Here is a 16,879-nt window from a genome sequence, read left to right as displayed (position 1 = left end):
ATTCAACGGGTATTGTAACATGACACCTTATATTCAACGGGTATTGTAACAGGACCTTATATACAGCGGGTATTGTAGGGTATTGTAGCATAGGACCTTATATACAGCGGGTATTGTAGGGTATTGTAACACAGGACCTTATATTCGACGGGTATTGTAACAGGACCTTATATTCAACGGGTATTGTAACAGGACCTTATATACAACGGGTATTGTAACACAGTACCTTATATTCGACGGGTATTGTAACACAGGACCTTATATACAGCGGATATCCTTGCATGGGACACTATCCACACCCGCTGTTACTCTCATCAAGCCCAGTAAGTCCAACACACAGTTTTTTCAGCTATATTATATATGACTGAAGATTATATAGTGGACGAGACCAAGTGGGCGTTATATCCCTACCGCTCTGGCGATCCACTCCGCCCCACACAATGAGTATATCAATCATACCCCGAGCGCATACCCGCTCTGAACCAGATCATATATCTGCAACAACCAAAAGGGTATATCTTCATCATATCAATAATTTTGCAACACGCCAAGCCATCACGGCATGTATATCCATCATGTATATCCATGTTGTTGCCGCTAATACATCATTCTCATGTTGTATAGTTTAGAGATAGCATGTGCTATATTGCACCGAACCCGATATATATATATATATATATATATATATATATATATATATATATATATATATATATATATATATATATATATATATATATACTCTGTTTTTAGTGTCAGAGTGGTTGACAAATGGAATGCATTAGGAAGTGATGTGGTGGAGGCTGACTCCATACACAGTTTCAAGTGTAGATATGACAGAGCCCGATAGGCTCATGAATCTGTACACCTGTTGATTGACGGTTGAGAGGCGGGACCAAAGAGCCAGAGCTCAACCCCCGCAAACACAACTAGGTGAGTACAACTAGGTGAGTACACAGAAAGAAAGAGAGAAAGTATATAAGAGTATGATACTCTTATAATTTAACAAATTATAAGAGTATGAGACATTTAACTGACCGGCTTCTAAACTGAACGAAATACGAAATATTGATAATTGCTGACCCATGCAGGATTCTAATCTTAAGAAATATTGCTAGAATTACCAGCCAGCAGCCGGACACTGTCAAATCTGAGTGTGGTACTAGACATCCAGATGTCATGATTGGTAGGGGATCAGAAGCCACGATATCAAAGCCTGGAGGTTCCGAACCCTGTGGTCAGAGCTGCACTTCACACCCAAAAAGAAACCGGGTGCGATTCCCGTGCAAGTCGAGATGATTTGAACCATGTTTTGCCTTGCACCAGATGCCTCTGTTTACCTAGTAGTAAATGTGTACTTGGGAACTAGTCGACTGTTGTGGATAGCACCATGGGCACGTTTGACTCGGGGGGAACCCCGATAGATCTAACAGGCTTCCTGTTCTTGGAGATGATCTATAGAAGAGCCATTAATGCACTATTGTATTATCTCTTGATAAAACATTCATGCTGCGATGAGTGCCTTAGGAAGCCCGAAAGTCTTGCCTGAGACCCATCTAGGCCAGCCCGTAAGTCCTAATGTTGCTGCTGCTGTTGTTGCTGCGTTGGCTGCTGGTGGTATTGCTATTGCTGCAATTGTCTGGCTGACTGCTGCTGTTGTTCTGGCTGTTGCTGCTGCTGTTGTTGCTGTTGATGCTGTCGTTGCTTTGGCTGCTGCTGTTGCTGTTGCTGCTGCTGCTGTTGCTGTTGATGCTGTCGTTGCTTTGGCTGCTGCTGTTGCTGCTGCTGCTGTTGCTGTTGCTGCTGCTGCTGCTGTTGCTGCTGCTGCTGCTGTTGCTGCTGCTGCTGCTGCTGCTGCTGCTGTCGCTGTTAATGCTGTCGTTGCTTTGGATGCTGCTGCTATTGTAACATCCAAAACCTTCCGAGGAAATATTGCAATACCAGAAACCACAAGGGGATAATATTATAAGGGGCAAAGTATTGACCAGCCTCAGGCATCCTAACAGTGTCACCGTTCACGGTCCTCGTGTGACTGCATAGAGGGTAGGGAGAGGGAGGTAGGGAGAGGGAGGAAGGGAGAGGGAGGGAGGGAGAGGGAGGGAGGGAGAGGATATCAGGAGGGCGAGTGAGGGTCGGGAGAGGTAATTGAAGGTCTCCTGGAATGGGAATGGTTGGAATGTGGATTCCTGATGAGTGATGGCACACACGCTGGAATATTAGACAGGGTGGAAGTGAAGAGGGGGGGGGGGCGTATAGAAGTGGGTGGATGAGAACGTGTAGGAAAGGTGGAAGGAGTAAGAGAAAGGGTAGGTAAGGGCGGAGAAAGAGGAAGAGAAAGGGTAGGAAAGAGCGGAGGGAGGAAGAGAAAGGGTAGGTAAGGGCGGAGGGAGAGGAAGAGAAATGGTAGGAAAGGGCGGAGGGAGGAAGAGAAAGGGTAGGTAAGGGCGGAGAGAGAAGAAGAGAAAGGGTAGGTAAGGGCGGAGAGAGAGGAAGAGAAAGGGTAGGTAAGGGCGGAGAGAGAGGAAGAGAAAGGGTAGGTAAGGGCGGAGAGAGAGGAAGAGAAAGGGTAGGAAAGAACGGAGGGAGCAAGAGAAAGGGTAGGTAAGGGCGTAGGGAGGGGAAAAAAAGCTAGGCAAGGGCGGAGAGAGGGAGGGAGAGAGGCGTCTCTGGAGGGGCGACTCATATATCACACGCTCTGTGATTTACCGCCCTGAACGGTCTTGAGACAATTATATCAACCCCCAAATATACTCGTATATACATTTCCTATGAAGATGTAATATTTATGAAAACGAAAACGCAATACAAGAGAACAAAAAATATATAAAAATTGTCCAATAAAATGTTCCGCTTCACGATGATTCAGTAAACTCTAATATAAGAAGTGACGCATTTTGAACGCTTTCCTTACCAAACGTCTTAATTTGAACGGGCAAATCTTCTTTTCCATCCCCAGACATTTTATTGAACACGTATATGTGCATATACACACACACCCATATATATATATATATATGCAATTGACGATCACAAAACACTGATCATTTTATGCGGAAAATCCACAGAGAAATATGAAAGGAGGTGAACGTTTCGGCTTTGTTAAAGCCTTTAAAGCCACCCACCCACAGGCTTTAACAAAGCCGAAACGTTCACCTCCTTTCATATTTCTTTGTGGATTTTCCGCATATATATATATATATATATATATATATATATATATATATATATATATATATATATATATATAAAACTGAAAACTCACACCCCAGAGGGTAGTTCTCATATATATATATATATATATATATATATATATATATATATGTGTGTGTGTGTGTGTGTGTGTGACATCTTCAGGAGTACAATCTGTGGACATATACTGAGTTTACAAGATTGAAATTTAAATTGAAATAAGTTGACGTTACAAGATTGATTGATGAAGATTAAGCCACCCAAGAGGTGGCATTGAGATCTAGACATTTACAAATGTGGGTCCACCTCACTCTATGTTTCACCTAACCCCCTTAACCGTAGGGTGTACCGTATGATAAGGTGAGGTGAGTGTTGCCTGACTCCGGCTTCTAGCTGTCCGCCAGGTCTTACATCTTCCCTCTGGGTCAATGGAGGACCATCAAACAGGTGTATGCTCGAAGCCGAATTTATCTGGATGATGATTACTGGTGTCAGCTCCCGAGTGAACACAGCCTTAAGGATACGAAGCCTCCTACGATCGTCTGTGCGTATGATCATAGTGGCACACAATACGCACACGCATCACACAATACGCACACGCATCACACAATACGCACACGCATCACACAATACGCACACGCACACGCATCACACAATACGCACACGCATCACACAATACGCACACGCACACGCATCACACAATACGCACACGCATCACACAATACGCACACGCATCACACAATACGCACACGCACACGCATCACACAATACGCACACGCATCACACAATACGCACACGCATCACACAATACGCACACGCACCACACAATACGCACACGCACACGCATCACACAATAAAAAAAGGAAAGATTGAGTGATTCATCACCCTCCAGATGATAGAAGATATATACGTAGAATGGAAAATAACCTCAAGTAAGTTTATAATAGTCAAAATGCTGTTGTGTTTAATGACCACGGCCGAGGGTGTTAAGAGTAAGACTTACCTCTGCCACGGCCGAGGGCATCGACCCGGAAGTTGGTGTGACCCGTCTCCCCGTCGGTAAGTTGACCCAGGCCGCCAGAGAGCCAGCCGCCCTTACGTGACCCGTCGTAGGTCAGGTCACGGAGGTTGTTGTCCCCCCCTCGGGGGTCACCCTCAGGCATCGTGTACGACACCAGTCCATCTGCAGGAGAGAAGGTTGTTCTGTCGTTAGTGGGAGCCGGGGAGGGTAGTTCTGTCATCAGTAGGGACCAGGGAGGGTAGTTCTGTCGTTATTGGGAGCCAGGGAAGGTAGTTCTGTCGTTATTGGGAGTCAGGGAGGGTAGTTCTCTCGTTAGTGGGTGCCGGGGAGGGTAGTTCTGTCGTTAGTGGGGGCCAGGGAGGGTTGTTCTGTCGTTATTGGTGGTCAGGGAGGGTTGTTCTGTCGTTATTAGGGGCCAGGGAAGGTAGTTCTATCATCAGTATGGACCAGGGGTAAAATAGTTCTGTCAATTGTAGGAATATATATAAGCCTCACTAAAATGCTTTCTATACATCTGCTTTAAATCCCCATCGTCGAGGACAGGAAGTCTGCAGGAGGCTTATTAAGTCCCCCCCCCCCCCCCCCACGTAGGTCAACTTCTGACCTTTCGCAGGATTTAATGGGTAAAACAAGTGTAAACAGGAACTTACGGGAGAAGTTGAGAGTTTAGACTTACGCCGCGCCAGACGGCCATATCAGAGTCCTATAACCTACCAATAGTCTTACCACTGCACTACGCTGCGATATTACTCCGAACGCCATGTACGGACTTCGCTACAATATAGCGGTGGGACTCACCAGTGTAGCGGCAGCCGTAGACCTACGCTACAATATAGCGGTGGGACTCACCAGTGTAGCGGCAGCCGTAGACCTCCACCCTCATGCACACTGTACGGGGGTGGTCGCTGTAGGGCACAAACCTCACCCTGGCCGCTATAATGGGTGGACTCAACTGTGAGGTCTGGGCCAGGTAAGTGTTCGTGTTCCCTTCCAGTAGCTGTGGGAGAGAGTGGGAGAGGTGAGTGTGGGAGAGTGGGAGAGGTGAGTGTGGGAGAGGTGAGTGTGGGAGAGAGGGGGAGAGGTGAGTGTGGGAGAGAGAGAGGAGAGGTGAGTGTGGGAGAGGTGAGTGTGGGAGAGAGTGGGAGAGGTGAGTGTGGGAGAGAGAGGGGAGATGATTCTTAAAGATAATAATAATTATCATTAGTAGTTGTTGTATATTTTAATAAATTATTGAAATAATTAATTGTAAAAATAATTGCAATAATAATTATCCGAACAAAATAAACAGAATATCCATGCAAACTAATAATTAAAAAAAAAACATAGATTACAAGCAAGAAATGCGAACAAACGGATTAATTACAAAATTTCACAAGAGGTTTATGAATCCAAATTACAGAGCGTTCCCGTCCAATTTGCCAGCCTTATGAGCCTCTTGGAGGGGAATTGAAGTTGAAGTTGTAAATAGTTGAAAATGAAGGGGGATTGATGGCAGACTTTTCAATTGTCATTGGTGGATAGTGTTACGTCATGCTGTAAGGGCTACTGTCATTGGTGGATAGTGTTACGTCATGCTGTAAGGGCCACTGTCATTGGTGGATAGTGTTACGTCATGCTGTAAGGGCTACTGTCATTGGTGGATAGTGTTACGTCATGCTGTAAGGGCCACTGTCATTGGTGGATAGTGTTACGTCATGCTGTAAGGGCTACTGTCATTGGTGGATAGTGTTACGTCATGCTGTAAGGGCCACTGTCATTGGTGGATAGTGTTACGTCATGCTGTAAGGGCCACTGTCATTGGTGGACACTACTATTGGCAGGCCATCAGGGGTTCAGAACGAGTAGTGAACACGTCGTGGATCAATGATTCATGACGACCGGGACCACCAGTGGTGTACGTACTGACCACTGGTTGTCCTCGACCAGGCACTTAGGGCTCACTGGTCATTACTATTTGGTTCACTGGGTGTCCAGGACCAGTTCACTACTCGTTCAGTACTTGCACCTCCTCGCCACGACCGTCGCTGTAAGTGGTCCAGTGGACCACCGGGCCACCAGTGGGCCATGCCGGGCCACCAGTGGACCACACCGGGCCACCAGTACTCACCTCCTCGCCACGACCGTCGCTGTAAGTGGTCCAGTGGGCCATGCCGGGCCACCAGTGGTCCAGTGGACCACACCGGACCACCAGTACTCACCTCCTCGCCACGACCGTCGCTGTAAGTGGTCCAGTGGGCCATGCCGGGCCGCCAGAGCTGGAGCTTGTACTGCTTGGCGAACTCTCTGCCCTGACCGTTGCCAAACCTGCCCTGGACCTCCACCTTGGTGACGACGTGGAGGCCGCCAAGGTTAACCTCCAGGTACTGGAGGCCCTCCTGGTACACCATCTCCCTCGGGCACCACGCCCCTCCTCCCACCTCCACGTGCGCCCTGCACACAACAAGAAAAATATCAGTAAACAGCAAAATATCCCTGCGGGCTCGCCATAGCCCGTGCTACTTGGAACTTTTTGTTCCAAGTAGCGAATCTTAAACAACAAAAAACTTAGTGGAGGCTGCGATAGATCTGTATAAATTATTAGATTTAGCAGTAAGTGGACTCTGAAAGGACCTGAGAAGATGTTGGAAGATTATCGATTTAAGGAACGAATTAACGGGTAGCATAATATATGCGGGAAAGGGGGCCGGGAAGGGGAATCTTGTGTGTTTCAAGCGTAGGACAGACAAATATTTTAGTGAGTTTGGTTGGGTTAATTAGGGACAGCTTTATATACAGCCTGAGGACAGTAATATTCCGGGAACTGTAATAAAAATCTATTATACCTGAGGCAGAGTGAACGTTCCTTGTCCTCATATCCCTTCCTTGTGCTATATACTCATACTGACTTAGCATCTTCTCCTCATAATTACCTTACCCTAACAGCTGGTGCAACACTCAAACAGGATAACATCAGCGGCGTATGAGAAACGGACTAGAAACCAGGGGCCAGATTCACGAAACCACTTACGCAAGCACTTACAAACCTGTACATCTTTTTCTCAATCTTTGGCAGCTTTGTTTACAATTATTAAACAGTTAATGAGCTCCGAAGCACCAGGAGGCTGTTTATAACAATAACAACAGTAGATTGGGAAGTTTTCATGCTTGTAAACTGTTTAATAAATGTAAACAAAACCGTCGAAGACTGAGGAAAGATGTATACGTTCGTAAGTACTTGCGTAACTGCTTCGTCAATCTGGCCCCAGATCTTCAGAAGTGACTGGCGTGTAGAGCCCTGCAGTCCTTCAAGGACCTGGTCGTAGGATCACTCAGTGTGCGATACAGTGACGAAGGGAGTCTTTGAGCTCACCGTATAACACAGTAACTATGCCACGCTGTGCTACCGTGCCACAGTGCCTCACTGTCACAGTGAAGCATTAATAGCTACCTACACACTTTCACTATATCAATTCCAAACAATATTACAAATGAATTGAATAAAAACATGAATAATAGAATGAAAAAACTCATTCCACGAATAATTGAACAAGTGCACACTATGAACAATTGAATGAACAAGTTCACACCATGAACAATTGAATGAACAAATACAGTGTGAATAACTGAATGAACAAATACACACTATGAACAACTGAATGAACAAATATACACCATGAACAACTGAATGAACAAGTTCATATTATGAACAACTGAATGAACAAATTTACACCATGAACAACTGAATGAACAAATACACACTATGAACAACTGAATGAACAAGTTCACACCATGAACAACTGAATGAACAAATACACACCATGAACCACTGAATAAACAAATACACACTATGAACAACTGAATGAACAAATATACACCATGAACAACTGAATGAACAAATACACAGTGTGAATAACTGAATGAACAAATACACACCATGAACCACTGAATGAACAAATACACACCATGAACAACTGAATGAACAAATACACACCATGAACAACTGAATGAACAAATACACACAATGAACAACTGAATGAACAAATACACCATGAACAACTGAATGAACAAATACACACCATGAACCACTGAATGAACAAATACACACTATGAACAACTGAATGAACAAATACACACCATGAACAACTGAATGAACAAATACACACCATGAACCACTGAATGAACAAATACACACAATGAACAACTGAATGAACAAATACACACCATGAACAACTGAATGAACAAATACACACAATGAACAACTGAATGAACAAATACACACCATGAACCACTGAATTAACAAAGAACACATGCAAGAACACGACGGCTTGAGGACAAATATATGTAAAACCCAGCTATTTAATTAAAACAGTAATTTCAGCTATTAACCTCAATTGCAGAGAACAGTTAGACATGTGTGTCCTCGTTCGTGCATCCAAGTAGTTCAGACGGTCGCCACCTAGTTTCACTGACCTCTTAACAACTCAATTAACGATCCAGTTAACGACGTAAGGAGGCCATTATTGACCACTCAAGCAATACAGAAAGACAATACAGTCTAGGCTCAATATAGAGTCTCTATTGGCGTTATATAGAAGGGGGAAGGGGTGGGATGGAGGTGGGATGGGGGGGGAAGGGGATTTCGGATGGGATTTGGGGTGGGATATAAAGGTTTGCGTTGCGATGGTGGGAGGGGGGGGATGGAGATTTCGGGTGGGATGGGAGGGTGTGGTGGGAGAGAAGAGAGAGAGAATGGGTGATTAGGGTGGGATGGGTGTTTGGGTTGTTGGCTTGGGGTGGGATAGAAGGGTAGGAACTCGATGTTTATTTTGTTCACTGGGATGGGGTTTTGGAGATGGGATGGGTGTAAGATGGAGATGTTGATGGGATGGAATTGAGGCGGGTGGGAGTGTATTGGGGTCACTTGACAATGTCTGGCTATCAAGAGTGCCACCAAATGACTCGTAGAAGTCAAGAGTGCCACTAAATGCCTCGTAGAAGTCAAGAGTGCCACCAAATGACTCGTAGAAGTCAAGAGTGCCACTAAATGCCTCGTAGAAGTCAAGAGTGCCACCAAATGCCTCGTAGAAGTCAAGAGTGCCACTAAATGCCTCGTAGAAGTCAAGAGTGCCACTAAATGACTCGTAGAAGTCAAGAGTGCCACTAAATGACTCGTAGAAGTCAAGAGTGCCACTAAATGACTCGTAGAAGTCAAGAGTGCCACTAAATGACTCGTAGAAGTCAAGAGTGCCACTAAACGACTCGTAGAAGTCAAGAGTGCCACTAAATGCCTCGTAGAAGTCAACACTACCCCCTAGAACTAAGCTAATAGTGTCGATAGACCAGGAAGACAACCAGCAATACACGACTTTATGGACTTAACCATATCTACAGAGCAGCAAAAGCAGGTAACCGGTTACCGTAGAGAGAGTGCCATTGAGCGAACCGGTATTTAGACAGGGTCAATAAACAGTGCCATGGTCAAATCAGCCTCTCCGGGGGCAGTCAGGGAGGCCACCAAACAACTGGAGGGCGGCAGTTCACTAGACGAGGCGTGAGAGCCAACAGTGCCTCGCCCTGGCACTCAACGACCTGAGATTAATGAGGTGACGACTGAGAAATGGCGGAGCTGGATGTCAAGGCGATAAAAAATGGCGACTAATGAATGGTGAGATAATGGATGGTGAGAGACGACGAGAGGAGGTGCAACCCGTGTGGTACACTGGTGCAGTCTCTGTGGTACACTGGTACACTCTCTGTTGTACACTGGTACAGTCTCTGTGGTACACTGGTGCAATCTGTGGTACACTGGTACAGTCTCTGTGGTACACTGGTACAGTCTCTGTGGTACACTGGTACACTCCTGTGGTACACTGGTACAATCTCTGTGGTACACTGGTACAGTCCCTGTGGTACACTGGTACAGTCTCTGTGGTACACTGGTACAGTCTCTGTGGTACACTGGTGCAATCTGTGGTACACTGGTACACTCCTGTGGTACACTGGTACAATCTCTGTGGTACACTGGTACAGTCTCTGTGGTACACTGGTGCAACCTGAGGTACACTGGTACAATCTCTGTGGTACACTGGTGCAGTCTCTGTGGTACACTGGTACAGTCTCTGTGGTACACTGGTACAATCTCTGTGGTACACTGGTGCAGTCTCTGTGGTACACTGGTACAATCTCTGTGGTACACTGGTGCAGTCTCTGTGGTACACTGGTACAATCTCTGTGGTACACTGGTACACTCCTGTGGTACACTGGTACACCCCTGTGGTACACAGGTACACCCCTGTGGTACACTGGTACACTCCTGTGGTACACAGGTACACCCCTGTGGTACAACTTGTATGGTACACTCCTGTGTGAATGATCCTGTTTCCATTTTTCTTCTTATGTATTATGTAAAAGATGAAGTCAGCACAGCTCCCCATGACTTTGTGGTTGCCTTGTGTTCGTTCCGAGGATCAACGTCCCCGCGGCCCGGTCTCTGACCAGGCCTCTGGGGTTGGTGGTCCGGTCAACCAAGCTGTTAGACACATGAGAGCTGAGAACGTCGTGTAATTACACTGTAACATCTCTCAGCTTCATAATGTCTCTCATCCTTGAATCGTAAAATTTAAGTATTTTCTGTGTTCTTATTGTTTCAAGCTTAGGTTAGACGTATATTAGAATGAGTTTTTGAGGTTATAAATAGGAGCTGCCTTGCATAGGTCTACAGGCCCTCCGTGGTGTCCTGAATTCTCCGTATTCCTATGTAACTCTGGGAAGCATTTTGGTTTAATTTTAGGATGATGTCTGTGAGGATTCCATGAGTCTATGGAGCAAACTCCTGTCACTTCATCAAAATTTCAGTAAAATTCATGTACATGATTGCAGCTGTGATGATTTTGGGCGCTTTTTATGTAGTTTATCAGAATTCAAAATCATTTGAAGTGAGACAGAACTGTAGCGCCTAATAATCCACGGAAGCTTAGATTCCACCCAAACTTCTTCCTCGACCCCACAGATGGCGCTGAGCACTGAATTAGCATAATATGAGGCGTTATGCCCTGCAGGAAGAGGCGCTGTTTTGGTATAGTAATCTCTCTCTCTCTCTCTCTCTCTCTCTCTCTCTCTCTCTCTCTCTCTCTCTCTCTCTCTCTCTCTCTCTCTCTCTCTCTCTCTCTCTCTCTCTCTCTCTCTCACTCTCTCTCTCTGTCTCTCTCTCTCTCTCTCTCTCTCTCTCTCTCTCTCTCTCTCTCTCTCTCTCTCTCTCTCTCTCTCTCTCTCGGCTAACGGCTTTGTTCAGAATCTAAATTTCAAACAAAATGGTAGCAAAATTTCCCCCTAAAATACAGAAGAATGCATGACAGGAGTTTTACATAATATACGACTCCATCCATTATTCCTAATCCAGAAATAAAAGGATACACAATATAATTGAAAAGAGCAATTTGGCCACCAGTTGGTGAATATAGTTTTTGTATTTTGAACTAGCTACAAACTTTACAACCTCACCTAACCTTACATAACTTAAAAATTCCCGTTTTCGGGGACAGGAAGCCTGCAATGGTCAATCGACTTGATAATGGTCCAGGACGGACCGACACGTCGTCGCCAACTCATCTTTTGGTGTGTGGTTTGCTCATCATATCTTCAGTCACGTTATTGTGACTCATCGTCTGAATGCGATGAGTCTGAATAGGCTTAAGCTTAAAGTCCCTTAAGGGTCTATAACAACTTGTCGACCTTCTCCAGAATGCAACCAACAACAGCTGCCTAACTCCTGGGCACCTATTTAGTACTAGGTGAACCGAGGCATTTGATGGAAGGAAACGTGCCCAATCATTTCTGCCGCGCCCGGGAAATTGGAACCCGGGTTCCTTAAAGTAAAATTCAACACATGAAACAAGTAATTCAGATAAACATTCTGAAATGTCAATGTTGTTATGTTCATTTAATAGCTCACAAAGTTAGAACAAAAACTAAACAAAATAATGGTCATGAGATTGTGAACACGGCCGTATCCAAGACAAGAGACTCAGACGCATATAATAACAGTGTTGACATTGGAGGTTGTCCTCACCTGCCATAGATGGCGTTGACGGCGGCGTCAAAGTAGGAGGAGGCGGAGATGTGGTCGTCGGGGATGGCGCCCGACTGCATCCCCAGCGCGGCATCACACTGGCCTGGCGGGAGATGAACCAGATGGGTGAATCTCAGGACACTCGTTCGATACCTCTGACTCAAGACTCATGCAAATAATACAGATGTGCGCATTTTAACCCTTCCTACAGAGGAATGAAACAGAACAACTTAGGGGTCAGATTCACGAAGCAGTTACGCAAGCACTTACGAGCCTGTACATCTTTTCTCAGTCTTTGGCGGCTTTGTTTACAATTATTAAACAGTTAATGAGCTCCGAAGCACCAGGAGGCTGTTTATAACAATAACAACAGTTGATTGGGAAGTTTTCATGCTTGTAAACTGTTTAGTAAATGTAATCAAAGCCGTCAAAGATTGAGGAAAGATGTACACGTTCGTAAGTACTTGCGTAACTGCTTCCTGAATCTGGCCCCAGGATTCTTTAGGTTCTTACGTGTCGACTGACGAAACCTTTACATCTTACCTCATTCATGGCGACTTAGTTTACACACATTAAACACTTTATGAGCTTCGAAGTACAACCAGGATATCTATAATAATAATAATTAACTTGTGTTGTGAAGTTTACAAGCTCGTAAAATGTTTAACAAATAGTGAGTCAACTGCCACCAGGAAAGATGTACAGGTTCCGTAACAAAACACGAAAATGCTTGACGAATCCTGGCCCTAGTTTTGGGGGACAAGTGTGAAAACAAATGTTGAATAATTCCCTTTGTAGGGGACAGGAAGCCTGTACATAGGCTTATCGAGAACCCCCCCCCCACGTCGGTCAAGTATACTGACCCTTTCCAGGATCCAACCCCACAACAGTTGTCTAACTCCCGGATATCTATTTACCGCTGGGTGAACTGAGGCATCAGGTGAACGGAAACGTGCTTAACCATTTCTGCCCCGTCCAGGAATTGAACCTAGGAGTATCTATTGAGTTGAGGACGTAGACCATTGTACTACAGAATCCTAACATGTAGTACGCAGTACAAGAATGGAACCCGAACATTACAATAACGAGAACGATAACATTGGTTTTCGATAAGGCTAGTAGCAAACCAGAGAGAGAACCGGGATGTAATGACTGGTTAAAGAGACATCTTTTCGCCCTTTGTACAGACAAGTAGACGACACTGTAACCCATCGTGCAAAAGACAAGAACCTCGTCACAGTAGAGAGGCGGGACTCAAGAGCCAAAGCTCAACCCCCGCAGGCACAACTACATGAGTACAGGATACTTGATCACATCTTACGACATATGAGATTAAGAAACAAGTAGTGTATTGTGAAAACTAATAATAAACAGCAGCTCCCCTATGACTCTGTGATATCTCCATTGGTCAAACTATTATGTATTAGCGATAAGACCTACACTTAATGTATAACGACTTGCTGTAAATATATAGTTCTTGAAATAGAACACTCTCTGTAACTAGCTGATATGTAACTATAAGGTGTGAAGGATAGATGAAATTGTTTATGTAATAATCTAAGATGAGGTCTGACAAAGACCTTTTGTGCCCTCTGTAATGCTTTTTGCGCTACCGCTCACAGGATGAGTATGGGGTGCACAATAAACTAGCCGCCTCCGGCGGCAACAATCAATCTTACAAAAGACAAGAACCACAGGATACTTGATCACATCTTACAAAAGACAAGAACCGTTGACCCAACTTCTTGTCTTTTCATCAGACCACTTTTACCTCAACTAATATCGCGTTGCATTTCCTCAGAATCACTTAACTTAATTCAACTTTGCTTCAAAGACTACGCTAAAACTTACTAAGTTTCCAATGATGTATTTGTCCCTCTAATCTACTTAAAACATGAACTTGTAAACTCACTCAGATATCGACCAGTTTACTTCTTAAGTATACAACTTAAGAGCCCATCTCCAACTTTCAGTATATCTAATCTTGTCAAGCAAGATTAGTCCTGAGAGCAATAGCGGGAAGACTCCAGGTGAAAGAGTCTCTCTCTCTCTCTCTCTCTCTCTCTCTCTCTCTCTCTCTCTCTCTCTCTCTCTCTCTCTCTCTCTCTCTCTCTCTCTCTCTCTCTCTCTCTCTCTCACTCACTCACTCACTCACTCACCTGTGTGCAGAGTCGTGACCTCGGAGACGCCTCGTACTGCCAGCACCAGCGCAACCAGGAGAAACCTCACACTAGGTACTAGGTCACCTGGTCCTCTCCAGAGACCTCCAGTTCCTCTTCTTAGGCTGCAACCGTCCAGTTTCAGGTCTTCAGATCCTTGTTTCGGGTCCCCGGGTCCACGTTTCGAGTCCCCACAACCTCGTTTCGGATCCCCGGAGCCTCGTTCCTGGTCACCAGTTCGTAATGACCCTGTTCCATAGCCAGGTTGTCGTACTTCCATTTTACCTGGTTTTGCAATGCCGCAAGGCCTTTGCCTCATTTCCAGGACCCTCCTCCCCCCTGGCTAGCAGGTCGGACAGGGTTTCATCTGGAACGTACACACACGCACACACACACACGCACGCACACGCACTATTCGTGTTATTGATCGTTAAACTAGTTTGGTTAACTGAATGTGTTTTATTTCCATTCCAGTAATCCTGGACATTCCAGGAACGTCATCGCTGACAAGGGGGACGCTTTTTAACTTCGCAGTGGACAAAAAGTTGGGCTGGAATGGCCAATTTTGCACTTCTGTTTCTGTGAGAATAACCTTTAATCTCACGCTGGTGACTGTAAACAACGTCATTTACATTGTCATTGCCAGGCTGGTGAGGTGAAACGACTAGAGTTTAATCTATTTTCAGTTGCTGCGTAAAATTAAACACGATAGTTTTCGATAAAAAAAATTCCCAAAACTAGAATTCTCCGGAGCTGATATTGGTTTTATTCTTTTCGAGTATTCTTCGTGTATGAAAATTATTTCGCTTTGCTGGAGTGTGGAAACTGCCTCATCTATCCTCCAACAGCCGTAAGTCTCTTGATTAAATAAGATACAAATTCTCCCTTTTTATCAGGGATACGAAAGCACCATTATTTACACTTAAAATTCTGGGGGATTGGCACAATAAAATTTATGTTCCTTTTTCAAGGAATCCTGGAAAACATCTCTATTTACACTTGAAATTCCAAGCGGATTGTCTGGTGAGAGATTTATGTTCCTTCTTAGCTGGAAGCTGGAAACACAGCCATTTAAACTTTCTTCGCCAGCTGGCAGATGGATAAGTTCTGATAGCTGGAGCTGCGTGGGGTGTTCCAGCACTAGTTCTGGATATCCAGTAGTATTATGTCTTCCAGTAAGGGTTCTGGAAGATGTACTAGTGTTCTGCAAGAAGATCTAAAGATATGTGAGGTATTCCAGGACGGGTTCTGGAAGAAACTCTGAAGACGTGTAAAGTATTCCAGTGCGGGTTCTGGACACGTGCTAGAGGAATGTGAGATGTTCCCGTGTGTTGTAAGGAAGAAGCGCTACAGACGTGTTATCTGTTCCAGCACGCTTTCTGGATGATACTTTCGTGATGTGCCATGTGTTCCAGCACGGGTTATGGAAGCAGCACTAGAGAAGTCTCGTCTTCCAGCGTGGTTTTGGAAGATGCATGACGTGTTCCAGTTTGGGTTCTGGAACAACCACTAGACGTGCGAAGGGTATTCCAGCACGAGACCTGGAAAAATCATTAGCCCCTGGAAAATTGTGAAGTTCTGTATATAGGGTCTACAAGAATCGGTCTGGAAGAGGCAAGTTTTACTCAAGATGCATCACGTGTTCCAGGACAAGTTTGTAAAGTGTCCGTCTGGAAGCTCTGCGTCTTCTTGAAGGGTTCTTTGCTGGACCAGGAGTAGAAGATCCACGCTTGCTGGAATGAGAAGAAATTTGAAGACTTTAGTGCCCATGCAACATGGTTGATGGTGCGCGCTCTCTCTCTCTCTCTCTCTCTCTCTCTCTCTCTCTCTCTCTCTCTCTCTCTCTCTCTTTCTTTCTTTCTAAAAAGATGTCTACAGTTAATACCAGTAAATTATAATAAAATAAAACATTATCTCAGCAGGAATAACAAATGTTTAGTCAAGAAATTTAACATGTTTTGAAAGCAACGCTTCATGACAATCGGGCTACATGTTAAAATTGGGTTTTGGTACATATCACTGTGTGAAAGTTGTCTTGGTTCCTGGATAGAAAGTATCATTTTCTGATTGCTTATAGAATAGAAAATGGCTATTATTAACCTCAAACTTTGACCTTTGCCTTAACTTATTGAAGACATCTTGAAGGCACCAGAAGGCTGCCGACTTATGAAACAATGTCACAGCTCTAGTTAAGGAGTCAGCAACGTTCATGTACCTTTAACACGTCTGACCTAAGCTGTGTGAGGACAGCAAAGCAAAGTTTGAGAAGGAATAAAAGCAATTTTCTATTCTTTGGAGGCATAATTAATCAGGTATTCTTTGGAGGCACAATCAATCATGTATTCTTTGGAAGCATAATTAATCATGTATTCTTTGGAGGCATAATCAATCATGTATTCTTTGAAGGCATAATCAATCATGTGTTCTTTGGAGACATAATCAATCATGTATTCTTTCGAGGCA

The 16,879-nt window shown here is 44.6% G+C and overlaps 1 protein-coding gene across 2 annotated transcripts in view; it reads right to left on the bottom strand.

Annotated features, from left to right (window-relative positions):
* LOC123749350 (discoidin domain-containing receptor 2) overlaps positions 1-16,879 on the bottom strand; it is an 89,205-nt gene that overhangs the window by 26,005 nt on the left and 46,321 nt on the right. The window contains exons 3-7 of one of the 2 annotated variants that reach the window (XM_069307511.1): positions 14,417-16,149; positions 12,258-12,360; positions 6,409-6,640; positions 5,060-5,207; positions 4,193-4,372 (exon numbers count right to left, since the gene is read on the bottom strand). In XM_069307511.1, the coding sequence (XP_069163612.1) occupies positions 4,193-4,372; positions 5,060-5,207; positions 6,409-6,640; positions 12,258-12,360; positions 14,417-14,735 (982 nt within the window). In that variant the 5' untranslated portion in view covers positions 14,736-16,149. Of the gene's footprint in view, positions 1-4,192; positions 4,373-5,059; positions 5,208-6,317; positions 6,362-6,408; positions 6,641-12,257; positions 12,361-14,416; positions 16,150-16,879 lie in introns of those variants that run through there. The other variant, XM_069307512.1, reaches the window with a different exon arrangement.

This window comes from Procambarus clarkii, chromosome 60 (assembly GCF_040958095.1).
Source record: "Procambarus clarkii isolate CNS0578487 chromosome 60, FALCON_Pclarkii_2.0, whole genome shotgun sequence".
NCBI classification, from domain to species: domain Eukaryota; kingdom Metazoa; phylum Arthropoda; class Malacostraca; order Decapoda; family Cambaridae; genus Procambarus; species Procambarus clarkii.
Note: the sequence above shows the minus strand (reverse complement) of the source record. Positions and strands in the feature narration are given on the sequence as shown.